Raw genomic sequence first — 17,730 nt, 5'->3', positions numbered from 1 at the left:
ATATTTACCTAAAAATTAGAGAATAAATATCAAAAAAGCCACTTTGAATTTGTTGCCAGCGACATGCTTTGAACATACTGAAGCACATGGCATGCAACGTGGACATCTATGAAGGCACCATCATTGGTGAATGATATGATGCATACAGGTTTAGGAGCGGGAAATTCTGCCAATCAGATTGCACCTTCTTTTGGGAATTCCTTTCCGAATTCTGCAAGACAGATCAAAACTCCATGCTTTGTGTATTCCAACAACAGTGCTCTGGATTAAAAGATTTGTGGTATTAAACTGGAAAAGAAATATAAGGCAAAGAATGTCCTAAATCAGCGGTCCCCAACCCCCAGGCCTCGGACCGGTACCAGTCCGAGGCTCAAAACTCAAAATGAGGATCTAGTTTTGTTTTGTTTTTAATGCTATTCTCATTATACATGCTCCCCCTAGGCTTAATTTAAAAAATATAAGATTTCTCGTCACATCTATGCCGACGATATAAAAATATATTTTCAGTTAGATCATGACGACATTGCTCCGTCGTTGCACTGCTTCCTCGAGTGCATGGGAGAAGTCAGAGAATGGCTTTCGGGCAACTCCCTTATCCTGAATGAAAAGAAAACGGAAATTGTGGTGTTTGGCAACCATATCCCCCGGGGCCTATTAGCTGATACCCTTGGTTCCTTTGCCACTTCACTCTCTGACTCGGTTGTTTTAAATTTAACAAACAAGTGTCCTCAGTAATCAGTAATGTACATGTTCTGATTTTTATCTGTTGTGTGTTTTAATCAGAGCCAGGTGCCATAATAATGTGCTGGGTTAACTGAACTGTTTAAATACAAAAGAGTCATTTGGGCAGATTTGTACTCATCAGGTAGATGTAATACCGCTTTGACAACAAACTAAATTATCTGAAATAAATGCAAGGTGCAAAAAATCTGTAAAGGTGGTGTCTATCATCCATCCATCCATCCTCTTCCGCTTATCCTTTTCAGGATCTCAAGGGTGCTGGAGCCTATCCCAGCTGTCTTAGGGCGAGAAGCAGAGCTCCCCCTGGACAGGTCGCCAATCTGCCGCAGGGCTTGGTGTCAATCATTTTATTTAAAAAATGTACTTGTATTCAACGTAATATACTCTTTCTAAAAGGACTGTTAGAAAACAAAAACTATAACATCTGTCCAAGTCTGATCAAGACAGCCATGCATAGAAGAAACATGTATATATATACACAGTATGGTGTAGTCCAAAAGTCTTGTTATACACCTCACTTCTTTATATTTTGTCAGGGGAATGTGACACAGGTGCAGCGATTTATTGAATCATGTGCAAATATTCATCAAAATACAGACTGAAAGACAAAAAACAGAGTCCATACAATTCAAACAGGACTGAAAGTATGTATGACCACCTTTACTCTTCAACACAGTCTGAATATTTCTTTAAGCAGTCTTCAGGAATATTTCTCCAGGCTCCTTGAAGGACATTCAAAGCTCTTCTCTGGATGTTGGCTGCATTTATGTTCTCTGTCGACATGAGATTAATGTGCATGCTACAGTAATGTTGAGGTCCAGACTCTGGGAGGCCGATCCATGACTGATAAGTGCCATTGTGTGTTTTCAACTCAATTCAATTCATATAGTGCCAATAGTCACCTCAAGGTCCTTTATATTGGAACATAAAGACCCTACAATCATATAAAGATATGCTTTTACTGCATTGGCAGTGCATTTGGGATCACTGTTGTGCTATCAGATGTTTTCCAGCTGGTATCGTATGGTGGATCAAAATCTGATGGTACTTTTCTGCATTCATAATTCTATCAGTTTCGATAAGATATCGATGAGGATTTGAACCAAGAATTTTAAATCTGGATTCATCAGACTTGCTGCTACTGATTTTCAGTCCAGTTCTTGTCTAATTTGCTGTACTTCAGACTTTTCTCCCTTTTTCCTCACAGCCACCCTGCCACTGAGTCCAATTCTGGTGGTCTTTGTTGGATTTTTCCCCCTATTTCTTAAGGACATAAAGACATTTAACAGTATCTTAATATCTTATGGACACTTAAGTAGGGATGGGTATCGTTTAGGTTTTATCCGATACCGGTGCCAAATCGGTACTTTTGAAACAGTGCCGGTGCTCAAACGGTGCTCGAACCGGTGCTTAAAGAATGGAGAACACAAACTTTGTCCAAAAACCTCTCATGTTCAGCTGGTTTTTTGTAAAAAGATAACAATGTTAGCCTTTTCTGCAGCTATGGGGCATATATGGCATCACTCTTGGCTGGAAGCAGTGCTTAAACAATGGAAAAAACACAAACTTTGTCCAAAAACCTCTCATGTTTAACTGTTTCCCACTTTTTCTTTGGTCATTTTAGCCTTTTTGGCCAGGGTGAAGGGAGCATCTGCCATCAAACAAGAAGACAGCCGCATGTAGCTATGATGATGTTTGCTAGTTCACCTTACATGCATTAATGTAATAACATGGTTAGCCTACTCAACGTAAATTACACACGAACAACATTAAGCTACTCACGCAGAGAAGAACGGCTGCTGCTGCATCATCATCCGTCATCATTTCTGCTACACTGGCAGGGCTAGGGGCCAGGACTCTCCTCTTCGGGTTTTTGGGGATGTTGCTAACTCCGGGTCCGATAACAGGCAACCCACCCGCAGTAGATGTGCTCGATGTGAGGTCTCACAGCAAGCTATCAAATACGGCGCATTTCTCGGCTTTTAAAAAAACGCTATGCGTCACCAGGTGTTTCATCGGATTTGAGGTGTTGCCTCCTTTGACAGTATCACAGTATCAGCTTAAAGCACTTGTTGCAGGCTGCTGAGTTTGCATATTTTGCTGTGAAGTACAGCCAGACTTTTGACCGCTTCGCCTTGGACATTTTTAATCTGTAGCTCTGCTCTAAAAGAACGTACGTACCTGGACCCGCCTACTATCCTTGGAAACGTAAAATGATTGGCTAGAAGTGTATCACAGCTCAGGAAAAAAAGCACCGAAATAAAGCACCGAAATGTGCGCTGCTTTTCGGTCTGGTTACTACCGTTTATATGGCACTGGACACCGGTGCCCATCCCTACACCTAAGATACTTTTAGGCCTTCTACCTCTTGTTCTGTCTTCCACTTCTCTGGTTTCCTTAGTTTTTGTAAGGACACCCTGAAAATACTATTTTGACAGACATAAAACACTATTTTATGTCTGCTAAATTGTGCAGAGTTGGCAAAGTACAGACTCTCTTTACTTAGAAAGTCCAGATATTTGTTTAAAAATGTAGGAAGTAAAAGTAAAAAGTTGTCAGAAAAAATCTTCTTCAGTACAGCAGCACAGTGTTTGCGCTTGGTCATTTGTTATCGTTGGCATTTTATGTAGATTCAACTTAATAAATGAGGACATGTGTTATATGTTGTTGTGACAGGCCGCTGGTAACAAAGTGCCTAAAGATACCATTTGAAAATGGGTTGTTGCTAAGTTATCTGTTATGTGTAGACAACACTGCTTCATCCTGTGAGTTTTTTTATGATGATTCATAGGGCAGTGCTAAGTGGCTAAAAAAACCCAAAAAAACATTTCTCTGCAAATGCTACAACGACTGGACTGAATCAAAGTGAAAAAGCAGCCAATGTCCTAAGAAAAAGTTCGAAACACATGGAGAACAGCTGCTCAAGAGCACTTGAAAAATGAGAACAAACTCTGGCAAAATACAAAGACGTTGGGAGTGGCTCTGGACTTTTGCACAGTACTGTAGGCACACACAGACACACACAGAGCCCCACAGGGACACAGGGTATCACTGTTCCCCTTCTAAATCCTCCTGTAATGAAGAGAAACTGGCACGAGTCTAAAAAGGTAACCATCCATTCCTTGCAGTCATTCAGCCAGGTCAGTGAATGCACCGGTTAGCAGCGGAGCGCAAAGAATGGAGTTCAATTGGCTTCTGTATTGTTTATATCAAGGAGTCTTGAAATGAGCCATATAAATGTCAATACCACTTAAATGTATGAAGATCATTTGTTTAAACAGACTTCTCATTAATCTCATCTGATTTCTGATTATTATAAAGAGCCACATCCAAGTGGACTGTGATCTGTGTGTTATTCCAAGTATCCACAGCTGGCCTGAACATTAGGGTTAGCCAATCTAGACCTGTAGTCCATCTATTTGAGATGTTGCCACACACACAGACAGAGGCAGCGTCTTTAGTTATACCTGCCTTTTATAAGAATTTTCTCATTAGATAAAGCGAAAGAAAACCTCACAAAACTTGAATATGGCTTTCTGCTGATTCTCTAATTATTTATTTAACGCTACAATACAACAGTAAATGTCCTAGTGATCTCTCATGTATGCATGGCACAAAGTAAAAGTTCCTCAGTATTTTTAATAAATGATATTTAAACATCTACAAAAATGCGAAGAAATGTTTAGCTTAAAACACGTTTCATGCTCTGTCTGATTGATGGCTCCTACCCGTTTAGCCTGGTTCATAGCTCGTTACTTGCTTTCATATCTGGGCCAACTTGGACTTCATTCCATTAAGATGAAGTGAACACACTTCACTTAAGCACATTCTGTGCGCTGCAGCTACATCTATCGCCACGCTCTCACAGACGGATCAGGCTACATACCACTGATGTTACTCTCACTCACTCGCGCACACATGGAGCATCTTACAGTTAAACTTTATTACACGACTACTATTACGTGACTAGATTACATGCCTCGCTCCTGGAGGGATCTCTGCTTGAGCACTCCAGGAGAGGTTAGCAATGGTCCCGAATCTCTTTCATTAAATCCTGATCGTAGAATGAGTTTAGCTTTAAACTGGCTTCTCTTTATTTGATTTTGGGACTTTCTGGTAGTATTTATGCAGAAATGTAGCAAACTATGAATGGTTTATACATTTTTAAGCACTGCAACTTTCAAACCAACAGTGATTTAAGATTTGATCTTTATTCCAAGTCTTACTTCATCAGCACAAAGCACTCACCGAAAGGTCACCAGTCCAAAGTAAAGCAATCACATCTGAGTCATGGTGGAAGTGACTGACTGCTTATAGTGACTTTAAAAATGCTTAAATCAGGGTGGCAGCTGTTTTGTAAGAGCTGCTCTCTGCTGCACTTTCCTTGACTTTTCCGGGGAAAGGTCATGTGCCTCGAAGGCATTCTGAGGGAAAACATCCCATGGAGCTCCCCAGAGAGAGAAAACTGTGCCCAAGAGAGCTGGTGAGATGACATGAAATGAGAAAGCAATCTTTTAAAATCCCACTTTAGTTGTTGTTCATTCCTCTGAAGACAGAAAAGGATGGGAGCCATTCAGGGGAAACCGCAGGAGGACAAAGTGTGTGAGGCAAAGTGTGTAATTTCAATGTTTGACGATATGCAAGAGCGGAAATGTACAGTGAAGTGTTTATAAAGGTGGAGGGCTTCAATTTTCAGATAAGAAGAGCTCATTTCTTCATTCCTTCTATTCTCAGTGCCCGTCTTAGCGTGCATATATGTGTGCGTGTGTGTACCTGTAGCTTTCTCAGGGTTGTTACACATGAAGCAGAGCCAGCCTCCTTCCTCCTCACTGTATCCAAACAAGTCGAAGAAGCGCACCTCTTCTAGCTGGATCTGAAGGTTGTCCAGGTCCTGAAGGCAAACGGAAAGGAAACAAATACATGGAACAAATGAGCATCTCAAATACTAAACTGTCCTATTTAAACTTTCTATCTGCTGTGATCAATAGTGACTGCCTCCATCCAAAGCAGCGGACAGTGCACAAGAGAGAGTAAGAACAGGATGCGGGCAGGGTGGAGCGGGTGGAGAGGAGTGTGAGGGATGATTTGTAACATAGAGATACCAGCAAGTGAGAAAGGGTAGATTTACAAGATGGCATGCTATGATGCATTGTTTGAGGTGTTGGCAATACCAAAAAGACAGGAGGCAGAGCTGTAGGTGCATATGTTCATACTGGGAGTGACCAGGATGGATAAGATAAGGAATGAGTACATCAGCGGGACAGCTCAGCTCCCATTTCTCTATGTAATGAGAAATATCACGGAGAGATCAGGCATCTGTGCTGAAGCAGAAGAATTTAACATTAGAAAAAACTGAGTGGTGTCCAAGATGGATCATTGGAAGCTTTGGAATCTGCATGAAAAAGGCAAAAAAACACGTACAAAAATTAGGCTCGGGCTGAATTAAAAAGAAGAAAGCAGGTAAAGGACGAGGACCAGCTGAGGACCATAAGATGACTTAGCCAAAACAGGAAGGTGAAAGTTACAACATCATTCTTAGATTTATAGTCTACATAGTATTTATTAATGCATTTAATTAATCAATTTTCACTTCTTTGTTTTTCTCACTGTTGTATATATACCTGTTTATACTCTCTCGTGTTATAAAACCCCTTGTGATTGAGCGAGTGAAAGAAAGTCAGGCACAGGTTAAAGTCCCGAAAAAAAGTTTTTTTATTTAACCCAAAAACAAAGGTGGTTAAATTATACAAAAAATCAAAATCTTGTGCCCATAAAAGAGGTCAAAGTAACAGAAATCTACTCAAAGTTAACAACAAACAATACTGGCAACTCAAACAAACTGACCTCCCTAAATGAGACAAAGAAACTTAAATAGGGCTGATCAGCCCACAAAAACACACAAAACCTAACTGAAACTAACATAACGAACTCCATTTCCCCCCCATGATCCAGAGCTATGGAATGAGCCAATTTGCAGTTCTCCATCTAGTTCACCTCTTGGCTCATCAATCAAGGGACCGGAGCAGCTGTAACTGAGGTAACTCAAAAACAAAGAGATTAAATCATACATAACAGTGTAACTTTAACTTTATTGTAGACTGTACTATTTTCATCCTTTATCATGCTGCTATAAAACAACAATTTCTTTTGTGGGATCCATAAAGTATCTACTTATCTAACTATCTGTCATAAATGTTAAATATATTCTTTTTAATAAAAAAGAATAAAAAACATTTCATTAAAAGATGTGTTTAAGTGGGTTATTATTATACTCGTCACTTTGTGGTTTACATGCAACACACAGACCCTTGCACGAAAAGCACTAAAAGACCTTTCAAAGAGTTTACAGAATTACCGAATGACAGCAACGTCAGGAAGAAGGAACACGAGAAGCTCGAGAAATACCAAGGGCTCACAGAAGAACTCGAGAAGATGTGGAAGGTGAAGGCAACAGTGGTCCCAGTGGTAACCGGAGCACTCGGTGCAGTCACCCCCAGGCTGGGAAGAGTGGTTCCCACTCCCAGGAACAACATTTGAGATCTCTGTCTAGAAGAGCGCCGTCCTAGGAACAGCTAAGACACTGCGCAGGCCCCTCAAGCCCCCGGGCCCCTGGGAGAGCACCCGAGCTTGAAGGATGAACCACCTGCAGGGGCGAGCGGGGGATTTTTATATATATCTATGTTTTATTTAGATTATACTAACATTCCTGTGGTTGTTAAACAGCTCAGGGCATAAGCAAATACAAAATCACACATGCATAAGGGATTCTTAACTCTAAGAAGTAGCTACTTAACAAAAATCCTGAAAATATCAACTTTGCATCTGTGTCAGAAGAGCAAACAATGGAAGACTAGACCCCCACCAGAAATCCCACAAGACCTCCTGCACATGGTAAGAGTTATACTTCACTTTGAATTCACACAAACACACTTCAGTGACACTTGACATATTTCTTTTTTTCTTCCTTGGAGAAAAACATGAAAATGATCGATCACTACCATTAGTTTTGTTTTGTTTTTTTACATATACCGTACATTTACCATAAATTTACATTATCTTTAACTAAAACCATGTTTCTGCAGTGCTGTTATGTGGTTTCCCAGATCTCTTTTATCATGATTGCACAGTTCAAATACCCCAGAAACAAACCTACCACATACACGCGGCTCCAGGATTTCTCTAAAAACAGCTCTTGCACACTGATCATCAGTAAAACTTCTGACTTCAGCAAGCAGGCTAACAAATGCAGATGGATTTAAATGACTATAAGAAAAAACTGAATGTAGCTACACTGTGCTGAGCTACTAGTGTGTTTTAATTTATCCCCCTTGATGTTAAAAAGGAAAGATGTCACATCTGATTTTTTATGTTATTACTACTTAAATGACTAAAAATGAAGGGGATTTGCCTGCAGATACAGATAAACCCAGACCATATGTGGTTTGGGAGAGACCGAACATCTGTGGGTTTACGCCAACATTAATATACTCATAACGTGCAGTGGACCGAGTGGTCTTCAGGAGATGTAAGCTTCAAAATGAACAAATGCAGAAAAAGATTTGCAAAAGAAAAGCAGGAGCGAAAGACAAGAAAGTTAGTGAAAGGATAAAAGAGAAGACGAGGAGATGAGAGTCGAATGGTATGACAAATATGTTACCCGACTGTTTTCGCAATATACTGTTTTATACTTGTACTCTACTACACTGCAGAGGTACCAAATATGTTAGAAAATACAGTGCACATCTTCCCCCCACACGTAGTTCCACTGTGTTTCATAATTACGCTAATACGTTCCTAATATGTTGCTATCTGGAAATATAGGAGAGCGTTTATTGTTTTAACTGATTATAATATGTTAGCAGGATTTAGCTAAAGTATCTAACGTTGGCCATCTGCAGCTCCAGGCAGTATTTCCAGGAAATGTCAGTAAGCTGCACCTCTGAGCTTCAAACTGGCTCCAATGTAAACCCACAGAGGGTGTCATGACTTTTTACAGCCGTCTTTAAATAGCGTCAAAGGTGGGGTTATCTACCAAATGTTAATATAGTTAAAGAACCACTCCACCCGTTTTAAAAGGAGTGCTTATCAGGCTGTGGTAGCATTTGATTATATATTAAAAATATATGTTCATGCATTACAATTACAAATCAAATCTTGCTCTATCAGCAGTCACATCATCCATAAACACTAGTGACCTCCTTCTACTGGCAGCCATACATGCCTGTTTTCTCTTCCCATCATTCACCATTTGTCTTGGTTTTGTTTGTCTTTTCTATGTCTTTCAGATCTGCGCAGGCTTTTTAAAAGTGTTTTCTGTCTAATTTGTCCTTCTTGTTCTTGAGTGTAATCAGTGGTTTGCAGCTTGTTGTAAATCCACTGTTTTCACATTCATGAAGGCATCTCTTAATTATAGACCTTGACACTCTTACCTCCCCGAGAGTGTTCTTGACTTGGTTTGATGTTGTGAAGCTGTTTTTCCATGGGAATAATCCTGTCGGCCACTTCGGTCGCGTTTTGTGGTACTTGAGGCATTTTTTGGTGTTGCTGAGCTGCTCAGTGAATTTATTGTTTTTAGATTTAGTCAGTCCGGATTTTTTTGTTCTCACTCTCTATCACACTGACAGGTTTATTTTGTTTTTTTTCCGGCCTAACGATGGCCTGCCTCACTTGCACTGACATCTCTCTTTGGACCTCATATTTAAAATTATAGTTAAAATATATTAAACACTTTGAATCATATCAAATATCCTGAACAGCAAATGCAAAAAAACCCCAACAAATTGTAAAATTCCTTGAATTGAAGTTGGAAGTCTGCACTTCAATCACAAATTGGTGATGTACAAAGACAAAAATACACAAACCGCCTTTGTCCAGCAAATTATGAAACTGACCTGACCTGACGGTGTTGTTCTGTGGATGGATGAGAAACCAGAACGACTCATGAATCGTGTCGTAGTTTAGACTCACCTGAATCTCGTCTTTGTTGGCTTTACAAGTGAAAAAGAAAAAGCAGAAACAGCTTTTCTACGGACCTTCAAGGAGCCAATTACTGAAATAGCTTTAACATCGTTTACCGATGACACAGCAAACCTCTGAAAAGCAGCAACTGGAGACAGAAGCAGAGAGAAGATAAAAGGACCGGCTGTGAGTCAGAGGTTGAGCAACAGTGTCTAACAGTGAATGCAAACCCGACATCTGCTGCAAAATACAAGAAGAAATGAATGACCAACAAAGAAAAATGAGTAAGATCAGATGTATTTGCTTCCAGAGCCCATTACAAGAATGCCTTAAACTCCAGCGTATGTGTCTAATCAAATTATCGCAACTGAAAGGCCGTAATGCACGGAACAAACATCCAGTATGTGTTTTCAAATGTGAGCTTTGATGCTGCTGAGGTTGGAGAGATGAATTTGCAGCCGGGCAACAGCTTGTGTGGACAAACATGGCCATGTTTGATTCATCAAGCCCCCAAAGGTGGATTCAATAAAGAGATGAAGAAACAAAGGCTGGATTATGTGCGTCTGAATGTAATCTGTCTGTCCTCGCAGAGATTTCACTAAACCCCCTTTGTGCACCTCTCTCTATCATTCCTCTCTCTCCTTTCATCATTTTGTTTAAGTTTACAATTATATTTTCATCAAGATTCGAGATTGCCAGTGCACATGGCTGACGGCAACTGCAACAATGCTCAATGTACCAAATCTGCAAAATGCCTCCTTAAGGTTGTTTTTGCCATTTAAAATCTTATCTTATTCATTTTTTTCTAACATAAATCCAGATATTCTAATAAACTGGGAATGATAAAAGATTTTTTAAGAAGCCAAACTGTTATTAACTCCAGAAATGGAGGGAAAAAATGTGGTTGATGAGGTTGTAAGAATAAAGGTGAAATTTCCGCAGAGAAAACTGAATGAGACTGAAGCAGGAAGGAGGAGGAGGGAGGGGAGTGTACGTCTGGAGAAAGGTGAGTGGATAAGAAGAGGGAGTGTTGGGAAGGGGGAGTGGAGGAGAGGCGGACTGAAGCAATAAACAGGGACGTGCTTTATTTCTGTTCCTGCGGACTTTCATCTGCGGCTCTGTCTGGCAGGCCGGGGTCCTGACTATAAAACTCCTTTCACACGGGCACACGCAGAGGTCAGCTGTCTCCTCTCCCCTTGTTTCGTCCCCGAGCATCTTTATCTAATCACAGCCTCGGCCCCATCTTTATCTTCGAGTACCCCGCCTTCCTCCCTCCTCTCCCTCCATCAAAAGTTATCTTCACCACAGTTGTATCAACAAACTCTCACGCGCTGGGCAAACTGAGTGAAACAATACTTTTCAATCACCTCCTTCCACGGACTTTGCTCTGTCTCCTTTCGTATCTTGTGCCATGTCTTCCTCTCACTATGTAAGATAATCCCCACTCCTTAAGTTTTCTCCTCGGCAAAGTTTACTCCTTGCTAACCGCCCCTTCAGTTCCTTTCAGTTTCCTTTTCTCTTCATCTGCATCCCATCTGACCATCTTTGCTCCTCCCCACCCTTTCTGCTCCTCATTTCCTTCACTTTTATCCTTTTACATCTTTATTCTTTTAACCTTTTACTATTTTCCAACTTTATGTATTTGTAACTTGTAAAGCAAGTGTTATTAACTTGTTTAAGGTCCCCCCCCCCCCCTCTTGCCCTTAGGCCCTCCATCCCCCCATTTTTGCTTCCACCAGCTTTTCTCTGTGTCATAAAACTACTAACCCAAAATGTCAGAAGCTAAACACAAGCCCCTCTTAAATCACCGAAGCCTTGTAAAGCCCTACGGTCTCCCTTTAAATCTTCCTGTCAGTACGGATGTAACTGGTAACCTTTTCTGTCTCACACATATAACAGCTTTCCTTGTCCCGCGGCTCTTCTCCTTGCTGTCAAATCATGTGCGATGCTGTTTGGCTGACAGTGACAGGAGAGAAGCTGTAGATCTCATTGAGGCGGAAAGAAAGCAAAGAGGCAGTGTGATGAATGTGGATGGAGAAAAGAGTAGTGGCTCTCTTTCTCCTCCTTACTCCTCTTAAATTACGCCTTTGTTTTTTTTCTTTCACCTCAACACTAATTTTGCTTGTTTTGTGTTTCCGGATCACCAAAATCGAAGCTGTCAGCATCAGCATGTTTTTACATTCTGCTAAGATAATTTAGTAGTGGTGAGCAAACTTGTTTAAGTCTACCGGTGCAGTATTTGCCACTCCCCGTCAATACTTTGCACTAAGTGCATTTTAATGTGAAGGCAGTGATCTTAACCGTAACAATTAACAGTCCATTTACACAGTATAATTTCTTTCACAGACATTTGCACTTATGCATTGTTGGAATATTGTGCTGAAACTTTGCAGACCCTTTTCTAAATTCCCAGGCCAACAAATACAGCTGTTTAATCAACGTCCACGGTGTTGTAGCTGTTCTTGGTGTTTAGTATCCTCGCCAAGAAGGCTTCAACATGCAGACTGGAGGAGTTGGGGACTGAGACACCAACTTTCTAATTGCACGCAATCTGATCTGCCTCCTGAGCCTCAACTAACTACTACCAAGATACGCAGTATACAGTAATGCACCAACTTTAGGCAGTGGTGATTATAATTGTCATTGCCACATGTAAATCGTTCTAAAGCCCAGCAGTCACAGTCACTGGGTAAGCTGGTTTTCAGAGGGTGAATGCTGTGATCCATGACCTTTTCTAAAAACTTAACCATCTCATTTTTTCTATTGCTTTTTTAAAAAGCGAGTGAAAAGGAAAGACTCAGTGTGTCGAAACAAAGAGCAAAGCACAAAGATTCAGGGTCCATGTCAGGATACGCTGTGTGGAGTATGGTGGACGTTAGCGGAAATTAACCTACGGCAAAGATTTAATGCTGGAACAATCAAAGAAAAACACAGTCCAGGCGCCATGAGGAAAAGCAAACTACAGTGGGTAGCACTAGGGAACACATTAGGGAACAATAAATACAAAAGGTAATGAAGCTACAGTGGAACAGGGAACAGATCAGGGATAACGTGACAAGCACAAAGTACAAAAGTCTACAAAAGTAAAACAGGATAAATACAACAAAATAAAATGACACGATCAAGACAAAAAATGTGGTATTTTGTAAATATAATAATAAACACAAATTCACTGTGTAATTGTGTAACTTTATTAGCAGCGTCCTCCTGAAATGCGCCAACAACATTGAGAGTAACGTCCTCCTCTCTGCCCCTTAATGCTCTCTGGTTGCTATGGTAACACATAAATATTTCTTTCAAAATAAGACACACAAATACAACACGGGAAAAGACCCAGGGAAACCGAGTTAACGTAAAAATCCTGAAAACCATCAATTTCGCACCCGAGCCTCAACTCTCGCGGCCCGGTACCAAACGACTCATGAACGGCCCGGGGGTTGGGGACCGCTGTACTAAGGTGATACACAGGGGCACAAGCGGGGAAGACTACAGGTTATACAAAACAAACATCAGGCAGAATGATCATGAACAAAACCAGAAACTGAAGCAAGGAACTAGGACTCAGTGACAGTAATAAATGTGGCACACAAGAAAATACGCTTTTAAAAGAGGGCCATAATCTGACAGGCACCTGATAAAACAGCAGTAATTGAGTGGGAAAGAGAGCTTACAATTTTACTAACATGAAATAGTGAAAGTGAATGATCATCGTAAGTTGTAAAGTCACTGTTGTTGTTGGCACGTACAAGGGATTTCTCTGACCAAACACAACAACGAGCGTGTCAGCTGAAGCACTGTGTTATCAGCATGGCTATATGGCCCATAAATGTAAAAAATCACTGCATGTGTAGCTTCAGGGTCTGTGTTTTTATAGGCCTCCAGCTAAAACAAACAAGAGTTTAATGTGATCTAATTTAGGACTATTGAGATCATCAGGAAAGTAATTCGCTCGTGGATAATCAAATCAGACAGTGAGAGAGTGAGGTTGTTTACCCTATGGGTATGTATGTGACGCAGGTGTATAAGTGCTAAGCGCAGCTGTTTTAACATGTGGCGACATAAACGTGTCCACACACACTCCCAATTAAGTTTCCGTGATTGAACAACAAGAAAGCGACTGGGCAAAAACCGGAGAGTTCAAGGAGAAAAACCTGTTGACAAAAGAGAAAACAAAAGTTCGTCTCACGTGTGATGATTCCCAAGACTTTTGGAAAAAGATTCTGTGGACTCATAAGACAAAAACTGAACTTAGTAGAAGGTTTGAGTCCCGTTACAGCTACCATAAAACTAACACAGCAATTAAGTCAAATGTGGTGCTGGCAGTGTGATGATCTGGCGCTGACTTCCTGTAACTGATGGAACCATGAATTCTGCTCTCTACCAGAAAATCCAGAAGGAGAATGACCGACCGTCAGTTCATGACCTGAAGCTCAATCACACAGGGGTTATGCACCAAGACAATGATCCAAAACACACCAGCAAGTCCACCTCTGAATGGTTAAAACAAACAAAATGAAGGTTTTGGAGTGGCCTACTCAAAGTCCGGACTTAAATCAGATTGAGATGCTTTGGCACGACCTTAAACAGGCTGTTTATGTTGGAAAACCCTCCAGTGTGGCTGAATTAAAACAATTCTGCAAAGAAGAATTCCTCCACAGTGATGCAAAAGATGCATTGCCAGTTATCACAAACACTTGAGTGCAGCTTTTGCTGCTGCGAGTGGCACACCAAGTTATTAACGTTTAGAGGGCAGACAGGTTTGATTAAATAAATAAAATCATCATTTAAAACCTGCACTTTCTTTTTACTCAGCTTATCTTTGTCTAATGTTAAAATTTGACATGTAAGTGTGCAAAATATGCAAACAAACTAAGAACACAGGAAGAAGCCAAACACTTTTTCTCAGCACTGTAAGTGTACTTGTGTTTTTTTCTGTAAGGGCTCCATATGGGAACCACAGCTGGTTGCAACCACAACACACGTTTAGAGAAAGACAAATAACAGCTGTATTTTCTTTGTGAGCCTAATTATTTCCTAATGAGCACTTAGCTTGTCACACATAAGAAGCGACAGCACGAAGAACACCACCCATTTCCACGTTCTCACCAAACCAGACGCACATATTCACCCCCCACACCATTCCCACCCAACCCCCCTCTCGTTCAATTGCTTTTTCTCAGTGTTTCAAATCTGCAAACACACAAACAGACATGATAAAGATGAGAAGACAGGGCGAACGGAGGTCCTGTATACAAACACGTCCATTCAGTGCCTTCCATATCTAAACAAAGTGGGTGCTGACGCTTCCCTATCTTTATTTCTTTCTTTTACGCAAGCGATGACTTCATCTTCTCTGGTGGAAACAGATAGCTTTTATGAGGAAGCTGCATGATTGCGCACACACACACACACCCACACTGCGGTGGTCCAGTACCTTCTTGTGTGGGGTAGTCTGCTGTGTCATGGCCATAGAAAAGCTGTGAGCTCCTTTAAGCTGCGTCTTTTCCCAAAGAGAACCCAGTTTTTGGACACACTCGTCCCTGGTGCTGAGAGGTACGCTGGACTTACTCTAAGAGACAAAATACAAGAGCAGGAGAACAAAAACAAATTTAAAAACTGAGATATGGTTCAGATAAAGACACAAAAGACTGCGCAAGAGCGTGAAACTATCCTAGTCAGTGAAGGTTCTCAATTATTCTCCAATACGAAATGTTTAAGAAACAACATATTTCAGACCTTCAGGCAACCAAAGACCAATGACATCAGATGCACGTCTTACACTTACTAACACATTTGTGTGCTTTTACAGCGGGACATTTGGGTGCACCTGTAAATGTAACAACATGATGTGAATCCATAGATGCGGCTGTTGGCTGGTCAGGTTGAAGCAGGATTTGGCGTACAGACAGTAGTGACCCTTCAAAGGACAGGAGAACGAAAGCTTGGCCGCACAACCTCGACTGGAATCTGCATCACGAAAAGAGCAAAAATGATAAAATATTAATATTTACCAAATCATTCAAAATGATTCTCCGCATTTGCACGTGGTCTTGTGTATTTTCTTCGCTGCCTTTGGCAAACTTCGCTCAACAAACTGACGATACCAGTAATAATGGAAAATTGACAGTCTTGGTATTGGGATCAGTCTGCCAGGGCCTCCACTCCTGGCTGCCTCCCAGCACACAATGCAGGCACCTACGGCAGGTGCTGCGGCTGCAGTGATGCAGACGCTGTACCGGTCCCTCGTGGTGAAGAGCTAACTCTGAAGGGTGGCTGGCCTCTACCTTAGAGATAGGGTGAGAAGTTTAGCCATCCGGGAGGGGCTCAGAGGACAGCCGCTGCTCCTCCACATTGAAAGGAGCCAGTTGAAGTGGTTCGGGCATCTGAAAAGGATGCCTGCTGGGTGGGGTGTTCCGGGCATGTCCCACCGAGAGGAGGCCCCCGAGCAAACCCAGGACATGCTGGAGAGATTATATCACTCGTCCAGCTTCGGATTAGCGGAAGAAGATGGATGGATGGAAGATGGAAATGGAGTTTGTACAATTCTAATGAGTTTAAAAGTCATATTTGGTATGGACAGCTTTATTCTTCAACACAGCCTGAACTCTCTTACATTAGCTTTCTTATCATTTCTTTTTAGGAATCGTTTAAGATATTCAAAGCTCTTCCTTGGATGCTGGCTTTTCTGTTCTCTGTCAACATGGTCCCACACTGCTTCAATAGTGTTGGGGTCCAGACTCTGGGGAGGCCAATCCATGACATTGTGTGTTTGCTATCTAGGTATGCTTTCACTTCACTGCCAATAAGATACGTTCCAGATGGTATTGCATGGTGGCTCAAAATCTGATTTACATTCATAATTCCACCAGTTTTGACAAGATCCCCAACACCACTGCATGACAGAGCCTCCATCACGTTTTACAGATGAATGTAGACACTCACTGTTGTATCTCTCTCCTGACCTTTTTCTCTGCACAGTGACAAACCAGAAATTTCACATCTGGATTCATCACTCTATCAGACCTGTTGTCACTGATTTTCAGTCCAGCTCTTGTGTGAGTTGGCATACCTCAGCCTTTTCTCCCCGTCTCCCTTCCTTAACACTGGCTTCTTGCTTCCACTGAGACACGTCTGACATTTCTGATGAGGCTCTAGCAAACTGTAGATAGATCAACTGAAAGGCCAGATTTCATTTCAGATACTGTTCATCCTCTTCTGCCACTTGTTCTTTGTACTCCACTTATTCAGTTTCCCCAAATTATTTTAAGGACACACTTCATACTGCGCTCAGATCTGCCAAGTTTTCGGCTCATAGCTCTTTTTGAATCATATTGTTGGTGCAAAGATGATATTTTGTGCTTTTTCATAACTTCAGTGACAAAGAGCCTAACGATTCAATTTAAAATTGGTTGTTTGTCTGATCAGGTACAAAATCTAGTGTGAAACACAAGCCAGAAACACTTGTTTTTCAGACAAAGCCTGAAGGACTGATTAAAAATTAGTAAAAAAAAAACAAAACTTTTGCACAGTGCCGTACACGAGCTCCAGTTTAGAAAGTCCTGCATTATACTAATGTACCCAGCTTTCAAACAAAAGAAAGAGAACGAGTAAGACTGACGATAACAACAGAATCCCACCCAAAAGGCATCATCTACAAACCAAGAGCAGCTCACGATGAAATCAGCAGAAAAACTCCGAGCAGCAAAGAGGCACCCTGTGAGTGCGGCATCAACAAAAAAGCATGTGGACGCAGCGTGTTTTTACTGTGTCCATGTACACGTGCAGACGTGCAGAATATATGTTTGGACTGAGCGCTCAAGCGCACTCTTCTGTGTAATCCTCATCCTGTGAGATGAAGGGTCAGCAGCTCGTGGGAAGGTCAGCCAGGAGCATGATCACATCATCCAGCTGAGACCACCCGTGACATCATAGGCTGCGAGCCTTTGGGTGGATTCTCATTGCCAGCAGGACCAAATACTAAGCCACCAAACTCAAAGTACACAACTGCTGGTTATATTTACATTCACCTTC

The 17,730-nt window shown here is 41.4% G+C and overlaps 1 protein-coding gene across 1 annotated transcript in view; it reads right to left on the bottom strand.

Moving 5' to 3' along the window:
- Window positions 1–17,730, bottom strand: part of veph1 (ventricular zone expressed PH domain-containing 1) — a 93,740-nt gene that overhangs the window by 14,979 nt on the left and 61,031 nt on the right. Inside the window, exons 10-12 of the mRNA XM_085245461.1 lie at window positions 15,527–15,666; window positions 15,134–15,268; window positions 5,515–5,632 (exon numbers count right to left, since the gene is read on the bottom strand). Coding sequence (XP_085101587.1) covers window positions 5,515–5,632; window positions 15,134–15,268; window positions 15,527–15,666 — 393 coding nt within the window. The remainder of the gene's footprint in view (window positions 1–5,514; window positions 5,633–15,133; window positions 15,269–15,526; window positions 15,667–17,730) is intronic.

The sequence above is a fragment of the Mchenga conophoros genome, linkage group LG14, assembly GCF_057382185.1.
Source record: "Mchenga conophoros isolate Kocher_MC1m ecotype Shallow Benthic linkage group LG14, M_conophoros_male_GT1.1, whole genome shotgun sequence".
In the NCBI taxonomy this organism is placed as follows: domain Eukaryota; kingdom Metazoa; phylum Chordata; class Actinopteri; order Cichliformes; family Cichlidae; genus Mchenga; species Mchenga conophoros.
Note: the sequence above shows the minus strand (reverse complement) of the source record. Positions and strands in the feature narration are given on the sequence as shown.